The 19,036-nt window shown below is 38.6% G+C and overlaps 1 protein-coding gene across 3 annotated transcripts; it reads right to left on the reverse strand.

The window, feature by feature from the left end:
• Positions 1–2,628: 2,628 nt before the first annotated feature.
• Positions 2,629–18,587, reverse strand: PABPC1 (poly(A) binding protein cytoplasmic 1). Of its 3 annotated transcripts, none has more exons than XM_081951187.1 (15): positions 17,900–18,587; positions 11,142–11,335; positions 10,929–11,044; positions 10,312–10,442; positions 8,624–8,718; positions 8,257–8,394; positions 8,081–8,176; positions 7,171–7,443; positions 6,807–6,897; positions 6,259–6,369; positions 5,753–5,907; positions 4,781–4,865; positions 3,986–4,116; positions 3,786–3,879; positions 2,629–3,061 (listed from the first exon to the last, which is right to left on the reverse strand). In XM_081951187.1, exons 1-14 carry the CDS (start codon positions 18,090–18,092, stop codon positions 3,787–3,789), a joined length of 1,902 nt encoding a protein of 633 aa, XP_081807313.1. In that variant the 5' UTR covers positions 18,093–18,587; the 3' UTR covers positions 2,629–3,061; position 3,786. The 3 variants fall into 3 exon arrangements, with proteins under 3 accessions (XP_081807313.1, XP_081807312.1, XP_081807311.1); XM_081951186.1 differs by having other exon boundaries at positions 6,259–6,366; positions 10,303–10,442; XM_081951185.1 differs by having other exon boundaries at positions 10,303–10,442.
• Positions 18,588–19,036: the final 449 nt, after the last annotated feature.

The following is a 19,036-nucleotide window of genomic DNA, read 5'->3' on the forward strand; positions in this document are numbered from 1 at the left end:
GTTAATTGAATAGTATGTTAAATGTGATTGGCAGGTATTTGGCTCAACTTTATATATGGAGTTCCTTTAAGATTGTGTCCTATTAGCCTCAAGAAACACTACATTTTCCTTTTCATATTCCCAACTGTGTCCGTAACATCTTTGTGACTGGACGCCAGTTTACCCAAGATGGAGATTTATGCTTGGCTTATCTTTAATCTCTGCCTAAATCTTGCTATCTCTCAGCAAAAATATTTTAAGTGTCTTGCCATCTTTTTTTTTTTAATAGGAGTTTGTATACGCTTATTTTATTTCTTCTGGCAAACTTTCTAAGAAGTGTGGCTTACTGCTTGTAAGATAGCTACATTTTATGACAATAGTGAGCAATGTTTAACACCAACTCTCTAACATGAATCTATAAATTAGTTATTGTTTTACTGTACTATTAATTTAGATGTTTTTAATTTTTGTGGAGTATTGTTAGTTACCGGTTTTTGGTTACAGAAAAGGATTCCTTTGATACTAATAGCAGTTCGAGTTTAGATGGCCAGTCCTTGTGTGCCAAAGACATAAAAGATATTATTTCTTCGAAAGGCATTATCTTCTTGAAGATTAATTAAGCCACTTAAGGGTCTATTTTGGAGATTGTTCTTGCAGTGATACCAGTCGTAACATGGAATGTTCTGGTAAGGTGCCAAAGTTGGAGGTTTTGGCATTGATCTCTCACGTTTTCATCTGTCTTCCAATTTTTGAAGTTACTCTCCTGACCCTGACCCCACCATTATCACTAGCCTGGAATATTTGATACCAGAAGCAAGCTTGGAGAAACAACAAATACTTATAGTGAAGTGTTATGCTCAAAAAGGTGGAACACAGTTCAAAAGATTTCTCAAACTTACTGCCAGTCTTCCCAACAAATTACAGAATGTGTAAGCATTGGTAAGATGTCAGCTATTCTTCCACTCAGTGCTTAACATTTGGTGTGATCACAAACTTTAGATGAGTTCAGCCAATCCAAAATAAGCACATCCAGAACACTATAAGCTGTCTTCACTGTCCTTGTTCAAGCAGGAATCTTGTCTTTTCAGGGCTACAATTTGTACAATACGCTAAAATTCACAACTTAAGATTTGAGTGGTCAGTATAAATGAATACCTATTATTTATATCATCATCATCATCATTTTAGTCAGTATCTATCCACTGCAGGATGAAAGCCTCTTTTGCATGTTTCCAGACAATATGGTCCTGGGCTTTCTTTTACTAATTGGACACACAATATTTGATGTCAATCCATCTTGTTTTATGTCTCTTTCATGGATGCTTTTTATCAAGTGGGATCCATGTAGTGGTCTATGTAGACCACTACATATACCTTGACCAAACGGATCTCAATGGAAGGTGATACAATAAAGGAAATTGAATAGTGTGTTAAATGTGATTGGCAGGTATTAGGCAAGCTAAGCATAATTTTCAAGAACAACCCCTCCCTTTGCCTGAAAAGAAATGTTTTTGGTCAGTGTGTGCTACCTGCTCTAACATATGGCAGTGAAACATGGACACTAACCTCACAATTGATACAAAAGCTGAGAGTGGCGCAAAGAGCCATGGAAAGATACATACTCGGCATTACAAGGAAAGCTAGAAAGTCCTGCACATGGATTATAGACAAACAAAATATACATCGAGAGTAAAAGAATTGAAATGAAAATGGGCTGGTCACATAGCAAGAACTGATGATAGGTGAACCAAGCCAGTCACAGAATGGATCCAGCTTGATTATTTATATATGAGTCTTATTTCTTAAATACTTTCAGGACTACACCAACTGGTGGCATATGCATATATGCCATAAGTAGAAGAACTGAAGAGATGCTACCTACAAGTCTACTGCCTAAACTAAAAGTGTGTATCCATTTCCATAAGAATTCAGTGTCTTAATGTCATGCTGCAGCAGAGATTATCAAATAAATACCATTTATCCTAACTACAAAGACAGGATAACATAGCCTGATGCTCACAAATGAGTAGCAAACAACTGCTTTTTGTGTTCTGTGTTCCATTACTTTGCTCTTATTCAACAGTAATTATTTAATCCCAGCTTGATTAAACTATGCAACAACGGGAAAATATTGATTTGAAAAAAGAACCAGTGCATTTGGTTCAATTTACTACCTTACTCTGACTTCTTACAAATATTTGAATGTTACCTCATTTAATTCAGGCAGTCATTGTCAATATTTGCTCTAATTCATCTACCTATTTTATCAGGTCTGCTGTCATTATGAACATTCTGAATCTATTCTGATTACCAAATGTAATACTTTTTAAAATAGCAATGAGGGATTAATTTAAACCTACTTATATTACATTTTAATGTATCCCTAAGAATATTACTGAAATTAATTAAACTAAAAATAGCCAATGAGTATCCATTCAGTTTTAGTTAATAACCTGAATAAACCAACTGTTTTCTTTCAGAATTCAGAATTATTAAGAATAAAACTGTTTATAGTCCATTTTCAAATTTACAATCAACCTGTTAATAGTGTAATATAAAATTATCTGAACTTGTAGTATAGGACTTTATAAACTCATGCTATCGTTTGACAAGGTCATTAAAAGAAAAAAAAAAGAAAATTCAAAATGCCAATGTTTAAGGAATTTTTATTAAAGCAAGAATTTTATAATCCAAATTATGGTTCTTTGCTCAGTTATCAATCCTTACTGCTAACTACAACAGTAGTGATATTCTGAGCTTTTCCACAGTAAATTACAAAATTAAAGAAAGGAATGCTTTAAATTTTTTGTACTGTGCTGAAAATTCTTTTCCCCGGGTTTATAAAACATTAATTTGTTTTTTAACTTTTGCTATTTTTTTTTTGGATTTTAAATCAATAGGTAATCTAGGACTAGCAGTTTTGCTAGTCCTGGCATTTGTTGTGTACATAAGCTTCAAAGTTTCCTTTCCTTTTTTTATTTATTTTATATTTTGCAATGTTTTTCTCAATATTTAGTAGTTTTTCCATGTTTAGATTTTTTTCTTCGGTGAAGCGATATAATAATACGTAGTCCTGGGTCTTCTGTAATGAAAAATTATAAGAACAAAGAAACACATTATCTTGAGGCCCATTTCACTGTTAGCTCATTATTTCTAAGTCTCAAAAGCATTCTATATCCTCTTCTTAATAAATCCATTCTTCAAACTGCAGGAAATGGCCACTAAAGCAAACATGTGATGGGACAACTGTGAAGTTCACCGGCTGCTACCATCTCATCATGAACAAAAATTAAAGCAGAAAAGGTATCTGGCCGTATTAGTTAAATTTTCCATTTACATGCCATTGGCTTTCTGAATGTCTGAACACGGTTTTCTAAATTAATCCTGCGAGCCTACAGATTTCATACATTGGCCATGTATACTTCTCAATTCTGACAAAATTAAGGCTGCAACATCTATAGCCTTATATCTATCATTGATAAATCTTTTTTTGAGCCAAAAGCCAATGGCTGTTGAATACAAATCCCAGAGATAGTTGAATTCCAGTAATAATCTGTCACTTGCCAAGCAATGAGCTTCCCATTGTTCTACATGGAAATCTTTATCTATAGTTATCTAGATCTCAGGATATGGATACAGTAATAATTGTTGCTAAGGAAACTCAGCATGAATAAAACTCCTAACTGGACTTCCATTATACTGGATAAAAGTTAACAGCCTGTTATGATGCAGCAAAGCCAACTGCTTGAAATGAAATACAACCCTAATTTATTTGCCATATGAAGCCTATTCTGATAAATACTTACATTAGACACTTGGAACTCCTGCTGGATTGTTAACTGCTTTCTGAGCAGCTTCTTTAGCTTGATGGGCTTGCAGTACGGCTACAGCTTCATCAACCTGGTTAAGGGAAAAACTGGATTACTACTATTTCTATTAAAAAGGAAAATAGGTTGGATTAAAAAAAAACAACCAAAACCCAACATAAACTGAAGAATCTGCCTACCTTCGAACGAAGAGATTCAGGAGACTCAAGCATGTGAAGAAGTTCAGAGTTGTCAATTTCTAGCAACATACCAGTTATTTTACCCGCCAAAGTAGGGTGCATGGCTTGGATAAGAGGGAACAGACGTTCTCCTAGAAAACAATTCACAATTCGTGACTTTACAAGACTGCATGATCTGTGTATCTATCCTAAATGGAACTATTTCATTAGTTCCATTCCACTACTACAAAAGTGTTTCTTTTAGCAGAACAAGCTAGTTACAAGAATAAACTCAAAAGATGCTCATAGCAGGAGGATCTTAAAGACTGCAATTTTGAACAGCTAATGCCATTATCAATAAAATGATTTGGATTATTAAGACATTGCTTCTCTTGATATCCTCCTTGATCCTGTAACTCTGTAACTAGCTTCTTCCACACTTGAACATTCTCTTTCCTCTATGTAACTTTCAGCTGAGTTAACCCGATATGTAATAGTGGAAATTTAAATAATGTCATCATCTTTAAAAAAAATGTCAGAAGGGATGCATGACCCATTGGAGGATTGAATCCAAAATGCATGCCGGCATAGAAAACTTCTGCTTACAGAAATGTACTTTCACTCCTCGCATTTAGATAATGCAGTAGGAAAAACTGAGCTACTTGCAATGATAAATAGGTGGTGCCACCAGCTGTTATCTTCCTTCTGCACTCAGTTCAAATATGTTGCTGTAGCTTTCCTTCAGGCCCTTAACATGACACACCAAAACTGGCTTTCCCATTCTCCCATGTTCACATGATATTAATTGCAACTTACCCAACATCTGCTTTTGTTCTTGTGGAGGGGCAGAAGCCAACATGGAAGCAGTCAATGGTTCCTGACCTTGTACATGGACAGCAGGCTAGAATTTCAGAACATTGAATAACTTGTTTGATGATTTTACATTAAATAATATACTTATTAAATCCAATTAAATCACCATATTTTTCAGAGTATAAAGCACCTTTTTCCAATCAAAAAAGAGGGTGAAAATCTGGGTGCGTCTTATACACTGAATACAATATTTTTGGCCTCCCGAAACCCTGCCCTCTTCGCAAAAATGGCCATGCATAGCCTTTAGGAGGCTTCCAGAGTGCTCCTAGGGGCTGTGGAGGGCAGAAATGAGTGGAAAATTGGCTGTTTTTTGCTTGTCTTTGCCCCCCCCTCCCCGGAGCACTCTGGAAGCCTCCTAAAGGCTATCCATGCCCCCCCTTTTTTTGACGTTTTTGGGAAGTCTGCTGAGTGCAAAAACTTTTTTTAAAAAAAATTTGCCTCTTCAAAATCTTGGTGCATCTTATACTCCGAAAAATACGGTACTCATTCAATCACTCAGATCTGAATATCACAAAGAGCAGAAGGCTGCATCTGAATGGCAAATAATTCACTACAGCAGGGGTGTCAAACTCACGTCGTCATGGCAATGTCAAGTGATGTATCCGGGATCCCTCCACCATTTGCTAAACCAGGCATGGGCGTGATGCACCCAGCCCATGGGCTAGGAGTTTGACAGCCCTGCACTAGAGCATAACAGACTCTACTTGGAGATACAAATGGGCTTACTGACAAAGCAATTTTACTATATGGCCAGCAAGTTCATCCTTTTCTTGAGTAATAAAGAAATCTTGACTAGAAATCCATCCAATGCCTGCTTTCACAATTTATTTTAATGTGCTTTATATATTTTTAACTATACCTAGATTCTACCTGTTACCCCAACTTTTAAAGTTGTCCCATAGTTTTCATGCTTACCTGCTGCATAGCAACCTGAGGCTGTGTGTTAAGATGCTGCTGAGGATTGCGAACCCCCGCAGCATACTTATACTGTGGGACAGTGCGTACAGCTGGAGTGGCTGCAGTGGCTGCTGCTGCAGGACGTGGACCCATGGTCTGTGTTGATGTGTTTGCTGAAAAAAAAATGATTTCAATCTAAGAGACAACACTTTTCAAGTATACTACACTAAGTCTGCTTGCACAATGTTGCTTAAGGGTTTTAAAAAATATATGACATTCAAACTTGAAAGTGCAACTGAGCTGCATTTGTTTCATGAATTACCCTGATGTAATTAGAGTATATACATATCCAACATGCAGTCCCCTTTTGGTATAATAACATAAACGACAAAAAAGGGGAATTAAAGAAAACTAGGTACGCTATCTCACTATCCTTCTTCGCATTTTTCTATCCTTACTGCCAATGCTTCCAACTTGCCTTGTTTTTTAAAAAAATTAAAAGTAAAAAACCCGTCAGAACTCACCAACACGCTGTGTTGACATGACTCGTGTAACTTGTGAAGCTGGCCTCATGGTACTAAATGGTGGTCTGGGAGCTGTAGGGCGGATGGCACCCGGCATATTCTGGAAAGCTGCTTTTAAAATAATTGTAGCATGTGTTTTAGAAATTAATAAAAGTAAACCCACAGTTCACCTGGCAGAGTCCAGGCTTTCTTTGTCATGGCTTCCACCCTCTGCAATACTCTCCCTTCACAGGTAAATGCCTCCCTCCCCACAACTCTCCTGGGCTTTCAAAAGAGCTTAAAGACCCGGCCCTACCAACTTGCATTTAACTCACTGAGCAGCATGCAACTCTTAGTTGATTGGCAACTTGACAGCCCTCCTCCCACCTTGTAGCTTATTCTGTTCTTGCTTTTATCTGGCTGTTTTACTGTTTTACATGTTTATTCAGTCTTTAGGATTAGGATTTTGTGTTTTAATTGTACATCGCCAGAGTCACTTGGTGAGGGGGGAAAGTATCTAAATTCCAAATACAAATAAATAAATACGGTAAGAAAACCGAGTCACTTACGATGAGGTCTGGCACCCTGAGCAGCCCAGCGAGGACTTGGTCTAAGTTGAGTAATCTGGCTAGTAGGATAATAGGCTGCACGGTTTTGTGTCTGTTGAAGGGAGGGAAAAAAAGTTGATTCATAGTCTGCCTTTCCTTCAGGAGCTCAAGCCAGTACAAGGCTGCAGCATTATGAAATTTATTATGAAATTAAGCATTATTTCATTTAAGCTTAACTATTCCATATAAAAATTCTGAAGGCTTTCTAAAGCAGTAGAGACAATTCTTTTAATAGCCACCATGTATCTCGTACAAAGCTACATCGACTATATGTATATATACATTTAATGAATTTAAGCTTAACAGGGAGAGGTTCAAATCATACCTGCGGGATAGCTGCCATGAAATAACCTGAGGGAGGTGCTGGTTGGTAAGGATTGATGACAGGATTGGGCACTGCTCTCACACTTGCCATTCTCTGCATATATTGGTTGGTGAGGTGAGCCTGGCGTTCCTCTTTACGTTGAGCTAAAGCCACATATAGTGGTTTGGTGGCCACAATTCTGCCATTCATTTCTGTTACTGCTTTGGTTGCTTCTTCCGGTGAAGAAAAGCAGACAAACCCAAATCCTTTACTGCGGCCTCCTTCCATCATGACCTATCAAAAGAAACACACAAGCTTAAAAAAAACATTGTATCTGAGCACTGCATCACACTGTATGTCTGTATGGACCAGGGGTATCAAACTCAATTTCATTGAGGGCCGCATCAGGATTGTTTGACCCTGGGGGGCTGGGGTGGGCGTAGCCAGCTCAATGTCACTCCTGTCGGGGGCACCTGTGGTGGCCCATGGTGCTTCTGCCAGCGAAAAGGGGCTACCGAACTCCATTTTCAACTGCCATGGCCTCCTGCGACCCTCTTCCAGTGAAAACAGAGCTTGGGCGGCTCTCCTGAGCTCCATTTTCATTGGCAGAGTGAAAGGAGTTATAGGATGCTGTGGCAGCCGAAAATGACGCTCGGGAGTCGCTTTTCGCTGGCGAAAGCACCAAGTCCTTCACTGTTTTCAGGGCAGCCCCGTGGGCCAGATCTAAGTATCCTTGCATGCCAGATCTGGCACTCAGGCCTTGAGTTTGACACCTCTGCTATAAACTGTAACCGTTTCCACTTCTACTTATGACTGTACTGACTGTTAATACAGATGTACACTTGAACTATGTGGTCCTTCCATGTAGTCTACTGACTGGATTGATAACGTGACAGGTAAGCCATTTTCTGACTCCAACTGAGTTGCTTACCTTTGCACTAGTTATTGTGCCAAATGGTGAAAATTCTTTGCGCAGACGTTCATCATCAATTCCATCATCTAAATTTTTCACATATAGGTTTACACCCTTGTGGAAGGAAAAAAAGAATGTCATAAACTGTAAATAAATGTAAAAATTCAGCAAAAACTATCAAAGTGAAATGTTACCTGGTATCTTGTAATCCTATCCTGCTTCATTTGTTCAAATTTGCGTTTAAGCTCTGTTTGTCTTTCAACTTTTTTCTGAGCTCGTCCAACATATATTTGCTTCCCATTGAGTTCCTTTCCATTCATCTCATCTACAGCCTTTATAAATAAAATATATGCTTTAAACTCCTGTAACTCAATATAAAATGTGTTATACTCAAAGCATAATGTATTCTTATAAAAGATTTGATAATATGAAATCAATACTGCAAAAAGCACAGACAAGACTTAACAGTGTGATGTGTATCAACAGAAACAAGAAAAATCCCAAAGTTAAATTGGTCACCGCAATATTCCACAGGTTGCACACAATCCTATGCAGGCTTACTTTTTGGGCATCCTCATGTCTTTCGAAACTGACAAAGCCAAAGCCTTTGGATTTTCCACTTTCATCAGTCATAACTTTCACACTCAAGGCAGGTCCTATAAAGCATACAAAATTTGTTACATATATTTGCCATTCACCCATATTTAGAGAAAATCTGTGCCATAGTTTTTTTACAAAGATTCTCCCAGATGGGAGAGCATCAGAAAGACCAAAAATAAATCCATTTTGTCTTTCTCAGACATTACAGTAACCGTAAAAAAAATTACTACCTACTGAACATATTTTTGGACTGAACGTATTTTTTATTTTGGAAAACCCTTCCTCTATCTACTGCCCTCCAAATGGGTTCAATTAAAATCCAAGCATCCCCAATCAGGACATCAATGGTATAGTTGGAGAAGACTATGTTGCTTACATATTGTGTCCAATGTTAAAACTATTATTTAACGTGGCTATTTAATGTAGCACATCAGGCATTTATGTTTAAAAGGGGTTAAGTCAGAAATAGAGTGTAAATCTGTGGGCAAACAATTCTGGGTTCCTTTGAATGTTCATTTGATATAATTTTAACATATTTGAACTTATCAAGATCTGCAATCAGTCTGGACCCACCTTTACAGCTTTATTTCTACTGTTTATGGAAGCAAATACTAATGATATTTTGACATAGGTTTATTTATATTCTCGTGGGATAATCTGAGAATTATAGGTGTCATAACTAGTTAAACATACTGTGTGTATTCAAGCATAAGTCCATCCATAAGATCCTTGAGTTTTTGACAAAAACACCATGAAAAATATGAGTTAGCTTATCCGTGAATGATACGTTTTCCATGGTATTTTGATTAATAATTCGACTGTCAGCTTAGCTGTGAATATATATGGTAGGTTGAAGTAATTATGGTAGTTTATTCTTTATATATATAAAGAATTAAAAACAGTAATCACAAAGTAACATTCTTTAATTCCTATGTAGAATGTTACTAGTTCAGTTATTGCTCTCTCCAGTTAAAAGCTGGACTGTTGCAATGCATTCTGCATGAGGGTACCCTTCATGTATATTTGGAAGCTACAAGTGGCGCAGGCAATTCTTGGGGTCTTAGGTTAGTTTTATGAGTTGCGTTGGCTGCTGGTTTTCTTCTAAATACAATTTAAGGTGTTGGTTATCGCCTTTAAAGCCCTTCCTTAGCATGGTCCTGGGCTGAGGAATCATCTCAGCCCAATGGGATTGGCCCATTCCACCCATGCTGGGAGAAAGGGCATATTGTGGAGCTGTTCAGTTAAGGAATTTTGGCTGGGTGGGTACAGAAGAGCCCTTTCTGCCATGGTTCTGCCCTTTGGAACACCGTATCCACCAAGATGAGATCCACATCCTCCCCGACCTTCTGTAAGGGCCTGAAGACCTGGATTAGTCAGCTGGCCTTGGGCTCCAAAGAGAATACACCCTCTAAAGGTGGCTATTGGATTAAGAACCCACCTCACTCCATGTACTTCGTGCTCCCTTTCCCCATCTTTCAATTATGAATTATCATTTATTGTTTTAATGTTTTTAATGAGATGGGCAGCATGCAAATCTAATAAATATAAACTAACATTAGGGAGTTGCAGTTGGGTAGAAATATTATAGTAAGATACCAACTCTTCTCGTTTTTATATACATGAAAAGATCAAGACATTACCAAACTTGCCAAAGAGTTCTTTCAGTCTCTCATCATCCATGTCTTCTCCAAAATTCTTGATGTAAACATTAGTGAACTCCTTAGCGCGAGCTCCAAGCTCTGCTTCCCGTTCTTTGCGTGATTTAAACCTTCCAACAAATCTAGTTTTTAAAGGCAAGACAAGAAGCTAATTAGGTATTTTGAAAATGCTCACTACATGACTATGTCTGTCTAAAGGAATACTCTTTATGATCAATCCCGGAGGTGCTCACCCATACGTTGTGTCATTTCCCTGCATGCGAGCAGCTGCCATAGCACACTGCAGTACACCTTCAAGGAAATAGCAGATTACTAAACTTGTCTAATCTCCTGTCTTACAACAGACCGCCCAGAATGGAGCAATTATATTACCCCGCTGTGCTTTCCCAAGGAAACATAGCAGTGTGGTCTGACTCCTCCTGATTGTGACATGTTATGTCCCTCACAGTTCCTATGCAATACATAGGTTTTCCCTCTTTTTTCTCCTCCATGAATATAAATATTTCTGATAATGTAAATCAACATTGGAGCAAGGGTGTCCGATTTAGATTTCTGTAAAATGAGATTTCTCTAAACATGATTTAAAGTTCAAATACTTTTGTACTCACACTTTACGATCGTTAAGCAGCATTCCGTTCATTTTTTCAATAGCTCTTTCTGCAGCTTCTTGTGTTTCAAAATGTACAAACCCATAGCCTTTGGAGCCATTCTCATCACACACGACCTGTGAAAATATTGGAATACTTGTGAGATCAACTGAATCTAATCATGTTAATTCCAATCTGAAGCATTTCCCCATTTTTTGCTTTCTTTCCACTCACCTTACAAGAGAGGATGTTTCCGAAAGCTGAAAATGTATCATACAAAGCTTTATTATCAATTGATTTATCCAAGTTTTTAATGAAAATGTTGCCAACACCACTTTTTCGAAGAGATGGATCACGTTGAGACCACATGATACGCACTGGCTTGCCTTTAATGACGTCAAAATTCATGGTATCTAAAGCTCGTTCAGCTGTAAAACAAAAGGATTGTTTTAATCCTAACAGAAAAACATCATTGTTTATAACTTCAACTTTGTTGTTTGCTTTCTGAACTCCAAAGAATGATTAGACTACTCATTCTTCTGAAAATTATGGAAGCAGCAAAGGAAAGGCTGGCAGTTTAGCAAATGCAAACTACACATTTGAAAGTGGGAAGACAATGTCATATTTTGTACTTACACAATTAATTATATTTTAAACTTTAAAAAAAAAGCTAGTAATATTCACTTTCTAATCTTGACATTTTAAAAAAATTAGGTGATTAAGGAATATATTATATTGTTGTACTATAAGTTGCAATAAGCATATAACCAACCTGCATCACAAGCAGGTTTTTAACAGATGGAAGATCATTCTGCAGTTATTGGCTTGCTACCATACTAATAAAGAAAGTAAATTTCTACTCACAAATCAAAATAACTAAAATATTTCTTGGAAGTATGACAGATTTTCTTCTTAGGAAATAAAAAAACTAGAATCACGCCATGGTGTTTCCAAACTAAGATAAAATAAATTCTATATTACCATAGTATAAAATGGTTATTTTTTAGTAAATGAAGGAAACTGGTAACTTAAATGGACTTTTAAGGTTCATTTTTTCTAAAGATATGTCTTCAAATTCCTATTTCATCTGCAACTCAATAAACCTTGCCCAATGAACCAGAAAGTACAAAAATTCTGCAATACTATGTTAGCCAATAACAAAAAGGGGGCAGAGAGTCAATGGGATTAGTTTTAAAGCACTAACTCAAGTTCAAAAATGAATTTGCAGACAAACTAGTCTTTTTGTGCAAGACTGCATCGTCCTACCCACCTACGCTCAACACAGAACAACGTACCAAGAGAAACAACTGGAAAAGCTTTCCCCATTCCCCAGCAGTCAATGAATTGTTTCCTTACACAGTAGCATCTAGAAACTGTCTATCAGGAACAGAAAAACAACCTGCAGGAACAATGCTACAGCTCTTGCATTCTATATTACTTTATACACTATTGCATACCAGTGTTAGAATTTACTATGTGCTGTATATACTATTACATAGGCTTAGTACCTAACAGTGTTATGCTAAACTTATAAATAAGTATTTTTATAGCCACTGGTTCTATCATCCCTAGCAAATCTTGTAAAGCCAGATTGGCTATAGATACAGCTAATCAATTAATACCAGAAGCTAAAAAGCTTTAACTAGGCAACCACGAATAAAAAGTGTTCATAATATTTTTTTTAAATACATTTTTTTATTTTTTATTTTCAAAACAAACACATCCTTCTTTACATACTGTAGAAAGTGTATCAATTAGTTACAAAAAGGCTTACGTGCATCTCTTCCACACTCAACAAACATAATTCATATTAACTCAAGTATTTTAACTCAGATATTTATACATGTTACCATCATCATACCTCCATTTTCATTTGACTATAGTTGTTTAAACGTCCTTCATCATAGAATATACCAAGATTTAATACATAACCACATACTGGCATTTCATTTACTATTTCTAAAATCCTTCAATAACACTGAATCCTTATGTCCTATACTAGCTAAACATCCATAATATTTAATAACAAGGTTTTCTAATCCTTCTTCCAAATCACTGTTTACAATTTACTCCAATTTCCTTATGTTGTACCCATACCTATATATACATTGTTATCATTATCCCTCCTTTATTTAACTATATCCTGTATCATAACATTTCCCCCCTAATAATCAAGACTTAACTGTATCTAACTTAGTTCTTTTTTATTAACCTTTATATATAATCCAAAAGGATTTCTAATCTTCCTTTCATGGGTACCATTCAATATTCATATCCCATTATTACTTATCATAACACTACACATTGTATACATTATTATCATTATCAATTATTTATTTAACTATATCTATTGTCACTAAATTTCATTAAGTTTAACTAGTTTTAAATTATACTCTTCCATCTATCAACCTGTATCTTTCCAGTAGCAAAACAGTCTCATATCTTCTGCCATTTGTGGTGTCAGTCCTCTAATCATCTCCTTAATCAACTTTGTATGGACTCCTCTTAGCAACTCCTTGCTTATAAAATCTCTCATGTAATTTCGATGCCCTTCTTCTGTTTCCTTAATCAGCTTATCTTTGATTGTCGGTAGTGTTATCAATGATATTGCTAATAAAATTTCTCTCTTTAAATCCATAAATTCTTTTGTTTCTTCTTCTTCTGTATCTTGCCATCTGGAGTAGATTTCCCCTCCTTTTAATTCCTCTTTCAGTATTCCACTCTTTCCATTTTCAGAGACAAATCAATCACCATAAATATCAGCAATTTTAATTTCTTTATATTCATTTTCCTTTGATTTTTAGGATTTTAACCGCCACCTTTTCCATTTGATAAACATCTTCAACTTCTTCATCATATTTTGCTGTTAGATGCACCAAGTCTTCCAACTTCTTCTCTATCCTCTCATGTGTGTTTAATAATTTCTGTATTTCTGATAATATCTTTTGCAGACTTAAAACTTCTTTCTGTTGTTGAAATTGTGCCATTATCTCCAGCTAACAAACACTGCTGTTCTAGCTTAGGTTTTAACAAGATTAAGCATAGATTCACAATAACGTTTCATTTTCACCTTTCTCTAGTTAAAAGATATACTTCAAAGGGACATCTGTATGCTTTTCTTCTTATCACTCTCTATAAACAAGCAGTGAGACCTTGAAGTGCCAAGCCAGGATAATCAGTGAAAAAAATAAGTGTTTTGTTTCCAATACACAAACCTCCAGCCTCCGAGTAGCAGTGTTATTGTTGCAATGTTCTTTGCTTCAATGTTCTTTGTTTCTTTTTGTATCTTTTTTGTATTTCAAGTTAAACAAAAGTCTGATTCTTGAATGAGTTAGAAAAACACTCACAGTAATGAAAGAGAATTTTAGTCCATAGGTTACAAAGAATAGTAAAAGAAAAAAAAAATAGAAGAAAACTTAATCCATTCGTTTTAAAAGGTTTGCATAAATTCCATCCGTGAAGATAGCCCACTGTCCAAAACCATTCCAAATTTTTATTTCTTCTGTTCTCCAATTTAAATTAATTTTAAGTTTTTTATAGGCAGTCTCTCTTAAAACGGTAAAAATTCCTCACCAGCTGGAAACACTTTCTCTTTCTGTATCCTTCCGTTTTGGAGCCGGCCTGACTTCATCAGCCTAATGGCTGGATTTTTTGTCGCCAACTTGAAGAACTTCTCTTGGATCAATCAGGGACTTTGTGCTGTCCCTGAGATCAGCAAGATGTATTCTTCCTGTTCACCATCTCTGCGGGACGGTTTAGGTCCATTTGGACCATCCAGTGGCAAAAGTATCGACTGCGATATCAGAGCAACATTGGCTCCTCCTCCTCAAAAGTGTTCTTAAGATTTATTGTCCTTACAGGAACAACGCAGAGTGCAGCAACACAAACAGCATGTTAGGAAATGTAGCCAGACTCTGGTAGGCTCTCTGATGGAAAACAGGAGAGCAAAGTAAGGCAACGGCCTATTTCTAACTGCTGGTCTGCAACAGGATCTTAGAGCTTTTTAATCTTAATCTGAACATGGGAGTGCTGCTAGTTATGGTAAATATGCTACTTCAGGTTGGTGTGTGTTTGTTTTGAATGTAACTCTAAAACAACAGCTCCACCTGCTGCTTTCAAGGCACAGCACATACCCTTGCCAATTCAGTAGAGGGCTGATCAACCCTCTTGCATATGTACAAAATTTGCACTGAAGGCAAAGAAAAGAACAGAGGCAGAGGTCAGTGAAAAAGGAGAAAACAGTGTGTCAATTTAAATTATTCTAACAAAAGGTACAGATGCTTTCATCCATAATGTTTAGTCAAATCTTAGTATTAATAAGATGAAGCAAATTATAAGTTTGAACTCTCAATAACATTAATGAGGAATATAATGATAATGCTGCAGATGTTATGCATACATATTCTATCAACTCAAAAAATACGAGTTATTTTGAAAAAAAAAATCACTGAAGCATTTAAGCAAGTCCTAAATAGTTTTTTCCCCAGTAACTGTGTATGCTATAGTCTGTATAGAATTTATATATATCTTCATCTGGATAACAATGTCCTAACAAAAGAAAAAAAGCATTTCAGAATTACCTAAGTAAATAACTTTATTTTTCACTTTTAAAGCCATTGAAAATGCAAAGCTTTCCTGAGATGGTAATTTAGTTATTAAACATTAACTAAATTTGATGTAACAATAAACTAAAATTCTTTCAGTCTAGCTTTGATTGGGAATAAACAATGCATAAGTCCGTATAGTTTCATAATTCTCATCTTATTCTCTCAGACATCAACAGTTTCTTACTAGTTCCAATTAACTGCAAAACTCTAAGTTTATTTCTCAAATGAGAATCATCAGCCATTGTTTGCTGTTTTTATCTGCTATAGGCTTTTAGAAAAAAAAAGCAGAGCATTCCAAGGGTTTACTTAATTTAACCAAAATTCTGGACATTCAGGTATATTTAGATAATTTAAAAAGAATTACGTAATAGCATTTGTAGCATACACCAAGATATTGTTCATTCATACACAGGCTAGAATTTTAAAGAATTCTGAATTCCATCTTACTGTGATGTCTGATCACAGCTATTATTTTCTGGAATAAATAATCCTCAACTAAGAAGACATCTCAGCTATTATTTTCTGGAATAAATAATCCTCAGCTAAGAAGACATCTCAGTAAAATATTTACTGAAGGTAGCTGAAAAAACCTCTATAATACTTTTTGAGAAACAGATCATTAGAAATAATCCTATTTCTGGGCAATCCCTACAGCCTCTATGAACAGGCTATTATTTGCTGACTAAATTTATACACAATCTGTCCTTCAATATATTGCCATGCTTGGACAATCCAAGCTTACAGACTTAAAAAAAGTGGCTCCCACTTTCAATTCATGCAAGACAAATATAAATTGGAAACCAGTTTTCCATGCCTTATGATGATTTACTGATCTGCAAGGTGATTTATTTTTCTCCCTCAAGACATTGTGTGTGACTATCACAAGAAATATGGTCTATTAAATAAATCCAAAATAAATGAAGAAACAGTTTTATTCCATTTATTCCTCACTGGTTCATCTTATTCTTCACTGGTTCATTTCACTGGTCAAGGAAAACACAAGCGCTTATTACCCTGTATATGAAATTTTAAAAAATCATACTCATTTTTAGCCCAATAGATATTTATTGCTTCAGTATGTCAACTAGTCTTCAAGTAGAAAACAAAATCACTTTGAAGAGGATTTAGGAATAAAATCCAACTCCTTTCATTTGACAACAGCTCACCCATCCCCTTCCCATCAATATAAAGTCTAGCTATGCTGGCTTCCCTTAGATATCTTCCAATGGCAAGTCGGGAGTTTTCCTCAATTTCTGGTCACTCCAACAGTAAACTATGGAACTCAAGAGGCAAACAATGCTATTTTACTCTTTAATGTATGTCATGAGGCCGAAATGGTTTAGATGCTTTATGCAAACTGAACAAAAAAAGAACTATTAAGTGTCAAAAGGCTTCAAAAGCAATGATGAAGAAAATGTTCTAAATGTTCCAAACCGTGTTTAAAAGATGAACGTGTTTACTTTTAATATAGGGAATCTGGCTCATCGTTGCCCTCCAGACCCATGGGGCAAAAAAGAAAAAAAAAGTACTTCCATAGGAGGAAAGGATAATTAAAACACGGCCTATAACTGGTTTCAGTAACTGCAGGTTCAGGGCCTCGCTTCCGCCTTATTCTACCTCCACGACTTCAGAACTTATAATTAAACTGGAATTTCCGCCAGGCTGCCTTTCATCAGCGGCCCCGACTCAGCGCCTTCGCCGGCGGAAGCCAGCTCCCGACACGCCCTTGCGGGGGACATTTTAAGGCCCTGCCTCGTGATCCCGAAGTCTGCGTAACCCTTCGCGGAAGTAAAGGGCCGAAAAAGGCCTTGCGACGGCCAAGGCCTCACCCTTCACTTTCGGTGCCCTGCCACGAGGGCTGGCAAGTCTCCCTTCCCGCACCCCCCCCCCCGGTCTCGTTTCCCGCAAACGGCGTGACCGATTCCCCTCTTTAACGGAAGCCCGAGTAGGGGCCATCGCGTACGGGACTCCCTCGCCGTCCTTTCACTCCCCCACCCCCAGTCTGCCTGCTATCACGAGCGCGGGGGGTTCCAGGCGAGGAAGGCGCGGGAAGGGATATGGGCCGAGACAGGGAGACCGCGCCGACTGCAAAAAATGGAGGCGCTCGCGGGGAAGGCTAAGCGGGAGTTCGCGTGGGGACAGAACGAAAGAAAGGCGGCGGCGTTTGGCCAGAGCCCCGAGGGAAGAGCCCTCCCTGGCCTTCCCACGCCGGAGACCGAAACTCGGCTGTCTCGTTTCCCCACGTGTCCTCCCTCCCTCTCCTTGCCCCATGTGCTCGCTCGGGAAAGTGGATTCCGGGGACGCCCGCGTGCGGAGCCAGCCAACCCCCCCTTTCCTTTACCATCCCCCCACCCCAGCGACCCTCCCTCGCCTCTTCTTCCTCACCGTCGGCTGGCTGCTGGAAGTTGACATAGGCGTAGCCTAGCGAGCGCCGGGTGATCATGTCCCTGCAGACGCGGATGGAGAGGATGGGCCCGGCGGGGCTGAACTTCTCGTAGAGCATGGCCTCGGTGACATCGGGGTGCAGGTCGCCCACGTAGAGCGAGGCCATCGGGTAGCTGGGAGCGCTGGGGTTCATGCTGGCGGGGGGACGGGGAAAGAGGCGGCTGGGTAGATTCGCGAGCGCCGAGGAGGCCGCGACGGGCCGGCGGGTTCTAAACTCAACGGCTCCGCGGCGGCGGTTGGCGACGGTTGGCGGCTGGCTCGAGCGCTCGGGGCTGCTGGAGGAGCAGGTGGTCTTGTGGCTGCTGCTACCGGGTCTTCTTCCTGCTGCTGCGTGGATTGGAGGTGGTTTGGGCGGGTCTCCTCTCGGCTAAGCCGGGTCCGGGACTTCGCTTCGCTTCACCGGGTTATTTTATACCAAACCGGCCGGTTGCAGGTGGGGTCGGGTAGTAAGGCAAGGGATTTTTTTAAAATATTTTTTTCGGATTTTAAATTTTTTTTTGATTTTTAAAGGTTTTTTTTCTTCTAGTAGTAAATGGTGCGGCAGAGCTGGTGTGTCCGGGGAAGGCCGGAGCACACAGACTGTGCGCACAGCACCGTCATCGGCCGGGGGACAAGGGGGAGGCCACCGCCCCGGCCACGCACTATATATAGCCGCCCCGCCCCCAGCCGCCTCCACCGCACAGCACGCCACGCACTGAGAGGCCTCTGTGCGCATGCGTCGCCTCCAGAGGCGGGGGGAGTGGGAAGAGCGCGCGGAGAAAGGGGTGTGGCAACGGCGCGTAGCGCTTAGGTAGCACGTCTTCCTTTACGAGGAGACGCAGGTGCCCAAATTTGGACAGCCGAGGGCGCATGAGCAGTTGATAGAGGCAAAGGAGGGTTCAGTTCACAGACCTATGACCAAGGAAGGAGGGCATTACTGAAAGGGCTATCGAGAAGTAGCCCGAGAAACGCATGCGCTTTCCGCTCGCTTGCGTAACGGCATACCCGTCATAGTCTTCCTTTTTCGGGAAAAGCAGCGTTATGCAAAGTTTGTACAAGAAGCTTGCAAATTTCTTGAAGGCGAATTATAGTTAAACC

This window comes from Natrix helvetica, assembly GCF_964273705.1.
Source record: "Natrix helvetica genome assembly, chromosome: 4".
Taxonomy (NCBI): Eukaryota; Metazoa; Chordata; class Lepidosauria; order Squamata; family Natricidae; genus Natrix; species Natrix helvetica.

Bases quoted from the DNA above. Each gene is read 5' to 3' on its own strand.
- PABPC1 (XM_081951185.1), bottom strand. From the start codon at position 18,092: ATGAACCCCAGCGCTCCCAGCTACCCGATGGCCTCGCTCTACGTGGGC. The intron at 11,045-11,141 runs GTGAGTGGAAAG...ATATTTTCACAG, and splicing joins GAAACATCCTCTCTTGTAAG to GTCGTGTGTGATGAGAATGG. The intron at 8,177-8,256 runs GTAACATTTCAC...TCCTTCCACAAG, and splicing joins ATAGGATTACAAGATACCAG to GGTGTAAACCTATATGTGAA.